Source organism: Chiloscyllium plagiosum, unplaced genomic scaffold, assembly GCF_037043375.1.
Source record: "Chiloscyllium plagiosum isolate Xiang-an unplaced genomic scaffold, Cpla_swu_hap1 HiC_scaffold_7, whole genome shotgun sequence".
NCBI lineage: Eukaryota > Metazoa > Chordata > Chondrichthyes > Orectolobiformes > Hemiscylliidae > Chiloscyllium > Chiloscyllium plagiosum.
In genome coordinates, this window is record NW_028270145.1 from 72169296 (window position 1) to 72181721 (window position 12426).

The following is a 12426-nucleotide window of genomic DNA, read 5'->3' on the forward strand; positions in this document are numbered from 1 at the left end:
CTGTAACATCATATTTGAATAGGCTTTTGACCTCCAATCAATTATTTTAAAATTTCAGGAACTTATGTTCATTAGATCCTCATATATTGTTTCACTTCATGATCATGAGGAAAACCTTCTGGAGAACTAGTGAGCTACAAAGTTCAAAGTTGAATTACAATTGAGTGACACACCTAAGATTCACACGTATCCTGCATGAAACACCTCTAGACATCATTACCAACTATTTCTGATATCATTGTATGGTTTCAAAGTGCAGTATAAAGTTTAAAATTGAGGCATACTTCCACAATTAATATGTAATTTTACATTTCTATACAACATCATACAGTTCTTCATCTAAATGGTTTAGATAAATTTCACAACATTTCTATCGATTTACATAGGCATGACATAATACTGTTTTGTAGTTGTGTTATATTGAATTATTGCTCTTTGAAGACTTTGAGAATCTTGTGAAACATAGAGTCATAGAGATGTACAGCACAGAAATAGATCCTTCGTCCAACCCGTCCATGCCGACCAGATACCCTAACGTAATCCAGTCCCATTTGCCAGCACTTGGCCCATATTCCTCTAAATCCTTCATAATCATATATCCATCCAGATGCCTTTTACATAAACATACTAAAGCCACTCAGTCTCTCAGCAGTGAGCACACTGAGATGGTAGCTGGCAAAAATTATTTTTACAAAGTGTCTCTGTCCACGTCTTCATTTCTGTTGATTCATGCAGGGCAACTGCACTCATGTGAATGATTCTGATTGAATAACTGTTCAATTTTGGCACCATCAGGTGACAGCCCTATCCAAACTTTACACAGTCATTCAAACACACACTTTTTACAGTCGTCATTTTCAGTCTTCACAGCCCTAGGATGTTAAAGCAAATTGTGCAGCCCCTGAAGATGTTGTAGCTGAATCATATAGTGCAGCACACCCCAAAGGGCTTATTTTAATCATTTTCACTGATAAGGAGTTAGACAGCGACTTTATGCTGATCAATGGGAAGGGAGATCAAGGACAATGTAAAATGGATATCCAATCTCCCATTGCCCAATTTCTACAGAAAACTGGAAATTGAAATGGGCACCCTTTGCAAGGAGTAGTGACCACCAGGCAGATTGTGACTTTCCCCACTTTGTAACTGGGAAATAAAAATGATGATTCTAATTTTGAAACTTTTTTTCACATGCCAATTCATAATGCAATTTTACTAACAGTTGAAACAATTTTTATGGTTATTTGCAGTGGCTGTAGAAAAGAGAACAATTATCTGGACAAGTATTTTATTTTTCTGCAATGTGAAACTGACTAGAACGCCAGTTTCTGAAAGTCTTTTGGAAAAACAAATATTCATTTTCTAAATACTTTAAGCTGTAAATTTAGTTCACTTCAAACCAAGTATTAAATACATAGATATCTGCTGTCAATCAGGAACACAGAAAAAAAAGCAACAATAACTTAGACAGAAACAACAATAAAAACTTGTTGGGTTCACATGACGTTTCCAGTGTTGAATCAAACCACTAACTGCGCGGGTAGTTGCAAAAGTCTTAAAACACAAAGCTGGCTGGTTTGTTCTCATAAAGAACTGCGGATGCTGGAGATCTGAAGCATACAAAACCAGAAATTGTTGGAGGGATTCAGCAGGTCTGGCAGCATCAATGGAGGGAAAATAAGGTTAATATGTTGAATCCAGTGGTTCCAATGGTCACTCCAAGGGACTTGACACATTAACTCTGTTTTCTCTCCACATTTGTTTTCATGCTGGCTATCAGAAACTAACACATAATCATTGGAAAAAAAGAATTAAAACAGATTTTGCAATAACTTAGGGCAGGCAAGTGGAATGTTAGATTTTCCTGTAACATCAGCTGGGCCTCCACTGAGCACATACTTTCACAAGGTGTTCCTACATGTGAGAAGTTTTATCTTTGGTGCAGCCACCTTAGAATAGCTCCTGGTCATCCAATGCAAGATTTGGCACTATAAATAAGTACCAAAAGAAATTTAACCTTTAAGAAGTTTGGAGGCAGCCAAGATGTGAAGCTTAATCAGTTTTGACTGTTTTGTGGCTCAGATGCTGAACCCTTATGAAAGAATAAAGCTACCCTAAGCTTCCAAAATGACAAAAATATCTTCAATTACTGAGGCATCTTCATTTTAGTATTGCAAAATTAACTGCTAAAATCATTCTCTAAACTTTTACATCTGCATCCAAGTCAAAACATACTTTCTATTATTCATATTATTTTATACTGGGAGAACTTCCAATTTGTTTCAAAGCACGCAACACTTTCATATCAAAGCTACAAAAATTATCGTCTTTCCAATTCTAACAACTCATTTTAAAACAATAAAAATTGAATGCTCTAAGAATTGAGCTGGACATGCCATCAAATCTGCTCTGCAATACTAACTTTTTGATGCAAATGTAACATTATGCATAATTGTTATTTTATGTAATGGTTTTGACTACCTAATGGAATGAACATTTTTAATATATTGGCACGTCTGAGAGAGAAGGAAGGCATTGACTTCAATTCTCACCTTCATTCTGCCATTTTTGGCTTATCTACTACAATCTCACCATGATGTAGCACTCAGCACCTGATCTGTAGCAACAAAAGTTACTGGAAGCAAATTTTCAATGTTACAGCAAAAGCTCCCAGGATAAAGATAACATATTTTCTATCACTCTTAGCTCTTTTGGTCACATCCCATAAGAATTATGCATATCTAACTGAATTGTGTATGAGCTATGCCACTACTGATGATCACTTCCAGCTCATTGTGAAGAAACTGCAGATGTAAAGAAATCAACAGAGGAAATTAGCATGAGAGAAGCTCTCTTTTAGTAAGTTAATTATTGTTAGTAAGTAAATCCGTAAAATGACATTGGGGAAAGCAATTCTTTGGTAAAACCTAAATACTAAAAGTTATCCACTATAGGTTCGCCGAAAGGAATTTACAATTATCTAAGCTACTGGTGTTTTCCGAAAGTATTATGAACACAAAATACAGATGATACAAGCTAGGATTTGATGAGTTTCATGCTAATAAGATAAAATACAGTAAAGCAAAATATACATAGATGGATCAAATAATGAAATAATTAAATGTAGGGATTTTAATGGAAACGCCTTTAAAACTAAGAAGTTTTAAAAAAGGACAGGGACTTGACTTAAAAGAGATCAGTGTCACCAATTTAGCTGCTATCAAAAGGACTTATATTTTTTATATAACAAGGTCAATACACTTTACAGGATGTTTATCTGCAGTAAGTCCACTCAAGTCATTCTGTTGATTACGCTCACAGTTAATAATTAACTAATTGAATCTCAATTTCAACGTTTTAAATGGGTGTTTTACATTCACTGCTACAATAGCAGAGGAACAAAATTAAAAAAATGAAAGAGAAAATTTTTTTTGTTTAAAAAAAGGCATCTGTAGCCTTCACTTCAATGTAGATTGGTAACCTACTTGATTATAGCTATGATTGATCTTAAAGACAAAGTTAAGTTGTCACATTAATTACAAGCATCAGCACAATATCAGGAAAGATTAATAAAGTTGCCTGATTCTCTATGGAAAGTTACTAAATTGAAATGTAAAAGATTATACATGGTGAGAATTTACTTTCCAAAGGAAAGCTTTCATTAAGCAAGAATGTCATGCCGAACTTGTTTTCCCAGAGGTATTGAGTATTTATGAATAATTGTAAATGCCCAGGGAAATACCTTTAAAAGGTTCAGAAGACAGCTAGGTCCCTTTCTTAAGAAAGAAGAAAACAAGAGATTTATGAGTGAATGTGTCCAGTAAAATCAATTGAGATCAATCAAAGTGACAACCAGAAAGATGGTCAACATTCCAAAGATTGAGAAAATCTTATTATAAGCAATTTCACAGGCACCATTCACAAAAGATTACTTAGTACACAAAGAGAAATAAGAAAAATATGTTAAGGCAGAAAGCAGATTGGTTAGGGTGTACAGGTGAAGCCTAATTTTTAAACAAAAAAGACTGACTCCAAAAAAGACTGTGCTGAATATAGAATGTGAGGAGCTTAAGCATTTGTCAAAGCGAATGCTGCCCATTAAGTGGTGCAAACATCTTGAGCTGGAAGAAGGCAAGAAGACATAGGCCCAAGTCATCCCATTCTAAGCCACAACTTCTTTGTTTTATGGAGCGTAGTCATAAAAAAAATCATTGATTAAAAAAGTCAAAAGTGCTAGTCACAAAACCTGTTATCACTTCCTAAAAAGATCTTTCCTTCTCAACATTTGAGTAGCAGAGTTGCTGGGGTGTGTAAAACAAAATAAATATATATGGTCAATACTGGAAAAAGCCACAAGTAATATATAATCATTTCATACATATGGATTAATCTGGACCATCTATTGTGGTACAGCTGTAAATCATACTTGTAGAGGTAACAACATAGATTCTCAACGGAAATGAAGCAACATTTTCATTGGTTTGCAAGGAGAGGGTACGAAAGAAACTGGAAACTTCTGGATTTAATTGCAGTATAGAAAACCTACTGAGAATAATAAACAGAACACAGCATTTGTCACTTCCAAGTGGCTACTCAATAGCATGTTGTGCTCTGGGTGGAATGTTTAAACCATAAAAAAAATTCTATTCGCACTTCCCACATATCAGAAATGGTCTCTTTAGCTCGTTTTACAGGCTGGAAGAACTAGCAAAGGAATCAATGGAGAGAAAAGGAATGCCATGCGAACAAACACCACAGATACGCAGAGGGATCCAAAAAGGTTTCACATCAGATATTAATGTTTCCAGCATGAATAAGGCCTGAGTCCTGATAATTAGCAATGCTCCAATTCACCTGAGCAATATGACAGCACCAGGCCAGAAATGTTAACAGTTTCCAGTCTTCTACAAATTCATCAGTTAGTGTTTCTTTTATCTGTGCGATATTATCAATTTGCCAGTCTGAAAATACTGTAATTGTTTATAAGTTATTGACAAACTAGAAAAACAAACCACAAAAACACACAATTACTCAATGTACAAGTGTCCATTTGTAAGCAAAGTCTTTGTATGCTGATGCAAATAAAACTATTCAGTACAGCTGATCAGGTCCATCACTTGTCCATCAGTGTGATCTACAGTAGCTGCTGTGAACAGTACGCTGCACTCAACATTTCCTTCACCATAAATGCTCAGAATGCAATTGTTTTGCAGTAATTCCTCATTTTACTTTTGCTTCATTGGTCCCATATTCTTTCTGACACAAAAATAAATCTCTGTTTTAACTTGGCTAAAAATAGTCTCTTCTCCTTGATTCTTCACTGCTGAAAGATGGATTGTATTGTCCAGTGTAGATGCAAGAGTAACGTGATCCTGGTAGACCACTGTAAGGATGCAAACCATTCCGCTCCACTTCTGAACCTCTTAAACCAGACTGTGGAAAAAGTATGAAAGCAATAAGCACTTCAAAGAGGACATTTGTATTTGCTACGGAGACAAGTTAACAAAACAAGATTTAAAATTGAATGCCAAACAAGTTGGCTTTCTATTTGCAGCTGTTAGTAAGATCTACAGAAAATATACTTGTTGTAAATATATTGTTGTAAATTGAAAGCCAGCAGAGTTCTGGATCCAAAACAGAATTTTCCCAAAATTCAAAAGCTATCCAGAATTTGTTTAAGAACATAAGAATGACTCTTTGATTAAGCCTAATCCATGATTAAATTCAATCATTTTCAACAATATTTTTCCACTCGCTCCCAATATCTTTGATTCTCCAATGGAACAAAAATCTATCCAGCTGACATATATTCAATATGGAGCACTCACAACCCTATGGTGTAGATAATTCAAAAGACTCTCAATCCTTTAAGTGAAGGAATTTCGTAAGTCTGTCCAAAATGCTTGATGTCCCATGCTGAAGTGGTATCCTTGCATTCTAATTTCCCCACCCGACTCATATCTCTCCTGACAAGACATTTCTGAATTTTATTTGTTTCAGCTGAGATCTGCTCTCATTTTTCTGAATAGGCCCAATTTAATTAGGTCCTCATCATGGAATCATCATTTCCGTTCAAGAATGAATCTGGCGGGCCTTCACTACTGCTGTCCAAATATATTCTTCCTCAGATATGGAAACCAAAATGATACACAGTACTCCACCAATGCCATCATCAAAGCCCTGTTCATTTTCTCAAGACTTATCATTTTTGTACTTCAACCATTTTGTATAAAGACCAACTTATGAATTGCCAGCTGTACCTCTGTGTTAATTTTCTGTGTTCCTTGTACAAGGACACCCAAGTGTCTGTTTCAAGCAACTTTTATGCCTTTTGAATATGTTCTGCTTTTCTGTTCTTTCAACCAATGAGAAGAACGTCACATTTCCCAATATAATGTTCTCTCTTTAATCCTGTTGTTAACTCTCATTTACTGACAGCAAGTTATTGATGTAACTTTATCTTAAACTAAATAAAATGTCAAGTCAATCAAAACCATTTCCCTTTAAAGTCTTCACAGCAATCAGGTAATTACAGTAAGTTTGTGGGCCTTCCCGTCAGCTTGTGCCAAACTACCTCTGCCAGTTAAACATATGGTATGTGACGTTAGTCACTTAAAATCAAGAATAGTTCCTGCTAGAATCAAGGTCAATCATTTATTCACACCTTTGAAAGTTCCCCAAGTTATGCTCTGGGCATTATTGCAACTACGTCATCAAATAGAGCAGGTGATTCACACCCAAATCACATCTCTTGCTGCCCACCTGTCACCTTACACATCACCCAATCAAGTGCCATCTTAGCATCATATCCACTTCCTCAACCTGTCCTACCACTCTTCCTATTCACTCATTTATTCATTCATACAATCACCTATTCACAAATATCTACACTGGGCCTATCAACTGTCTTAGAATAGCCCAATGCTGAAAAGGGGAGAGTGACCAGTCTTCCCCTCAACACTACAGTATTTTGATAGAAACAAGGAATATAGGAGCAGGAGTAGCCTAATTGGCTCTCCAAGCCTTCTCTAACATTCAATATAATCATGGGTGATCATCCAATGCAGTACCCTGTTCCAATTTTCTCCCTATATCCTTTGATCCCTTTAGAGTGAAGAACTGTAGCTATATCTTTCTTGAAATTCTTCAATGTTTTGGCCTCAACAGTTTCTACTGGCAGAGAATTTCATAGGCTCACAACATTCTGGGTGAAGAAATTCCTCCTTACTCTGTGCTAAAATATCTACTCCTTATTCTTAAACTGTGACCCCTGCTTTTGGACTCCCTGGTCATCAGGAACATCCTTCATGTATCTCTCCTTTCTAATCCTGTTAGAAGTTTTCCATAAATTCTTCATGCGCTCTGCATTTCTGGGGAGCCCAGACTCAGAAGACCTCAGCCAGAAACGTGAAGGAGCATTGGAGAAGGCAAAGGTGGAAGTGCAGTAACAACCTAGCAATGGTTGCAGAAGATCCAGGCTACTGATTAATTTTGGTATTGTATTGGTGCTCATTTTCCATCCCTAATATAAAATAATCCAAATTTTTATTCTGGGGTGATACTTACTGAATAGTACACATCAGTCATCTGCAAAAGGTTTTTTGTGCTTCCATTCTCCTGCATCTCTATTGTTTCCCGACCCCACTCCACAGATATCCGGGGATTTTTGGGGAACTCAGCATATGGTGATCGCTGAAAATCGGCACTCTTGAAGATTAATTTGCTGATATCATTCTTGTCTCTCCTGAGAAAAAGTAAATGTAGAATGAAAAATGTGGTCACAATGATAGCATTCAAACAGAGCAAAGATTTGGGAAATAACAGATAACGTATGGAATGAACTTCGAGATGAAGTGATGATTGCAGGTACAGTTAGAACATTTAAAAGACATTTAGATAAGTATACGAATAAGACATGATTGAAGGATATGGGCCATGTACAGGCACGTGGGTCTAGTTTAGTTTGGGATTATGGTTAGCATGGATTGGTTGGATCATGGAGTCTGTTTCCATGCTGTATGACTCTATGACTCCATAAATCTGATAATACTCTTCTTCAGAACAACAAACATCCCAGAACAAGCTGCAAAGACAAGAACAGGCTGACATCCTCGGACTTATGGGGGAGGAATGGAGTGATTGGAAGGACGTTGACCAGGTAGATCTCATTGAGTACGAGTTCACTGATTAGGGGTGTTGACCTGAGCCAGTCAGGGAGCTCTGACTGACAGATGTATTCAGGGATCTCAAAGAGTCTCCTCATTCCAGGGACTGGTTCTGAACTGGCCATATACTGTGCATGTGTAAATAAAGGGTGACTTGGTGATGGGATACTGGTCTCTTTGCAATTATTTCATTGTTTTATTTGTTTTCTTGCTAGTTTATTGCCGATGGTACTGCTCAGTTTGAGATAAGAATACAATTTTAATATTTAGCTGCTAACGCTCCTTGTTCCTTATAGGCTACTGGTATGGTAATTCCTTTGGAGCAGTTGTCAATTATTGAAGATTCCTCCATATCAGCAGCTGCTTGAATTGTCACCTTAGTTTCAGAACATATTTTCTGGAATATTTCAATGATAGAATGCCTAGAAGATGGAACTTTTCTTTCTTGAATCTTTTCATGGATGTGTGTGTTTCTAGCAACATTTGTTGTTCATCCTAAACTGCCCTTGAACTGAGTAGCTTGCTGGCACTTCAAAGGCAGTTAAGAGTCAACTACATTGCTATGGGTGTGAATTCACATGTGGGTCAGACCAGGGTGGGTGGCAGATTTGCTTCCCTCAAGGGCATAAATTAACTAGATGGGATTTTACAGGAATGACAGTTTCATGGTCACATTACTAAGGCTGGCTTTCAATTCCAGATTTACTAAGTGAATTGCAATTCCACCACCATCAAATTGCAATTTGATGTCACATCCCAGCAACATTAGCCTGGGTCTTACCACTACGCCACTGTCTTGCCCCAATGAGATTTCCTCTTATTTAGTCAACTTGCTTTCAATTGTAATTTGTTGGTCATTTACAGAATGGTCATGTTACACAGATCCTTGCACTGGAGAAAGTTGAAGGTTAGCACTATAAATCAGTGTTCTGAAGGATTTATAATACTATTCTGAAACAGTTTGAGCACTGAAATTGATTCCACAGTACTCATCAGAATTTTAACTATTCTATTCAACTGATTTTGACAGCCAATTCTTTTTAATAACCTCTCATAATATTAGGCAAAGCAATGTGGAAACTTTCTGCACTGTCATGATACTGGTTGGTGGTTCTCAAATAAAAACAATGTGCTGAAGAAACTCAGCAGATCTTGCAGCAATTATGAAGACAGAAAAACTGAGTTAACATTTCAAAGCCATTTAGATGAGAATATATAAGGTATAGTTAGTAGGTTTGCAGATGCCACCAAAATTGGTGGTATAGTCAACAGTGAAGTTGGTTATCTAAGATTACAATGAGATCTTGATCAATTGGGTCAATGCACTGAAGGGTAGCAGATGGTATTTAATTTGCATACATGCAAGGTATTGCATTTCAGTAAAACAAACAAGGACAGGACTTATACAATTAAAGTTATAGCCTTAGGTAGTATTGTTGAACAGAGAGACCTAGGGGTTCAGGCACATAATTCTTTGAAGTCTGTGTCACATTTAGACATGGTGGTTAAGAAGGCATTTGGCATGCTTGCCTTCATTGGTCAGACCTTTGAGTATGGAGTTAGGATGTCATGTTGAGGTTGCACAATATGTTGGTGAGGCACCTTTTGGAGTATTGTGTTCAATTCTGGTCACCATGATAAAGGAAGGATATTATTAAGCAGGAGTGGGTTCAGACGAGATTTACCAAGATGTTGCCAGGAATGGAGGCTGAATAGGCTGGAACTTTTATCACTGGAGCATAAGAGTTGGAAGGATGATCTTTTAGAGGTCTATAAAATGATGACGGGTATAGATAGGGTGAATGGCAGGTGGCGTTTCCCTAGGTTTGGAGATTTCAAGAGTAGGGGGCATATTTTTGAGGTGATGGGAGAAAGATTTTAGAAAGACATGAGGGTCAATTCTGCTTACACAAAGAGTGGTTCATATGTGGAATCAACTTCCAAAGGAAGTGACAGATGCAGGCACAGCTACAACATTTAAAATACATTTGGATAAATACGTCAATAACAAATGTTTGGAGGAATATGGGCCAAGTGCAGGTAGGTGAGATTAGTTTAGATTGGAATCATGGTCAGCATGGACTGTTGGACCAAGAGGTCTGCTTATGTGCTGTATGACTCTATGACTCTCGGCAAATCTGAGATGACTCTTTTTCAGAACAACAGAACCACTCTGAAGAAGAGTCAAATCTGACTTGAAACGTTAATTCTGTTTCTCTATCCACAGAATCTGCCAGACCTGCTGATTTTCTCGAGCACTTTCTGTTTCTATTTCAAATCTCTAGCATCCTTAATACTTTGCTTTTGTTTGAGTGTTTTACACAGTCTGGCCTGTAGACCTCTGGCAGTCTACAGATGTGTGCAAAACACAAGTCACTGAAGGCAACCCGACAGTTGAGGTGACATGCAAGAACAGGCCAGAATTCTCATCCTCACAAAACAACATGACTTCACAGAACTAGACTGGGTCTTGCGTGTGCACAGCACAAGTCATCATAATAGCCAGCAACAAGAATATTTTAAAGGAAAATATGTATTTCTTGTTATGTAAGGAAGTGAAAAGTTATCATGTGTTGCCAGGAATATATATTTAAGGTTACATTCAGATCAGCTGTGATCTTATGAAATTAGAGACAAAATAACTGTAGATGCTGGAATCCTAAGCAGATAAGCAGGAGGCTGGAGGAACACAGCAAGCCAGGAAGCATCAGGAGATGGAGAAGGATTGGGTTATACCTGAAACATTGTCTTCTCCACCTCGTAATGCTGCCTGGCTTGCTGTGTTCCTTCAGCCTCATGATGATCTTATCGAATGACAGAGTGGGCTTGAGAGCTGAATGTATTTCTGCTCCTAATTTATGTGTTCATATTTGCAGTATATGCATAAAAACGTCAATTGATTCTTGTACGAATTAATGAGTTACGTTTCATTTTTAATTTTACAAAACATTCCATGTAAGTTTAACAATCTAGTTGCAATACCGCAGCAAAATATTTAGAGTTCCAACAAATTCCATTAAATCTGATGAGATTTTTGTAGTGCCAAGTTAAAACTAGCGAGGTCAGACTGGTAGCAACACTTGCTCTACCTAAGTAGTCCACAGATAAAAGTGTTTGAGAGCAACTGAAAACACTACTGGTGTTATGAAAATACAGGTATATTTCAGGCTATGTTCAAAGCTGTAGCACAAATGGAAAATTCCAATGACTATGCAAACAACATATTCATTGCTCTTATCATGGGAAAATCTAAAGTGTACTGTGGCCTTATTCTGAATTCCATATATAATTTTATGTACATATTTACAAGCCATCCTGTACAAATATTCCAACAAATTGCAACTGCTCACATTACCAGGCTGTGACACAAACAGTCGATCAGAGCAAAGGTTGATCCCCAGTACACACCTGCAACATGTGATAGTTAATGCAATTCCCAAGATAAGGAGCAAGCCTCCTCCAGCTGCAGCAATCACCACAGTGATAAGCTTGTAAGCTTAAAAAAAGATAAGAAAATGAAATGAATTAAAAAGAAAATAGCATTTTATTTTTCCTAATCTTTAATGCACCAAACTCAACCAATTTAAAATCAACATTTCACAAATGTGTTAGATTTCCTATGTTTATAATTTGTGAAACAGAAAGTCATTATGTATCTCAGTTGGGATTAACTACTGATGTCAGCCCTTTTGAGTTTTCTCATTTTTCTTCATCACTGATGTGAATGCTTGATTTGATCAATTGAAACTAAAGGCATGACATGTTTATCCCTAATTCGAAGCAAAGCAGTTAAAACTGTCATGTAAAACATGGAAGGTGCACTGAAATTGATAATTCAGAGCTGCCTGCAGAATGCTAAATGGTGCACAACCAAGGACTGAAAATAGTTCACCACGACTATCCCCAGGGCAATTAGGGATGGGCAACAAAGTACAGACTTAGCTAGCAACAGGCCCATCCCCAGAACAAATGATTTTTTAAATAAGTTCTTCTGAACAGCCTAAAGATGCTGCGGCCTGCTAGGTGTATCAATATAACGTAGCATGTGGCAAAGGCCTGTGCAGTCAATCTATGTTAGATTCATTTAAACCAGCATTCCTTCTAAACAGCACAGCCAAATGGCTGCTCTGAGGGCCAGCGCAGGGTGGCATGCTTGGCAGGGCAAAGCTGTTCGCAGCATGGACATGCTGCATACAGGCCTCAGAGAAGGTGCAGAAGAAAGCTAAAAAGTTTACGAAAATATTGATTTCTGCCCCACACA

General features: G+C 37.2%; 1 protein-coding gene across 2 annotated transcripts in view; it reads right to left on the minus strand.

Annotated features, from left to right (window-relative positions):
* Nucleotides 1-288: 288 nt before the first annotated feature.
* heg1 (heart development protein with EGF-like domains 1) overlaps nt 289-12426 on the minus strand; it is a 77955-nt gene continuing 65817 nt past the window's right edge. For both annotated transcript variants that reach the window (XM_087989173.1, XM_043693960.2), the window contains 3 exons: nt 11574-11661; nt 7567-7744; nt 289-5433 (listed from right to left, as the gene is read on the minus strand). In XM_087989173.1, the coding sequence (XP_087845299.1) occupies nt 5290-5433; nt 7567-7744; nt 11574-11661 (410 nt within the window). In that variant the 3' untranslated portion in view covers nt 289-5289. The remainder of the gene's footprint in view (nt 5434-7566; nt 7745-11573; nt 11662-12426) is intronic.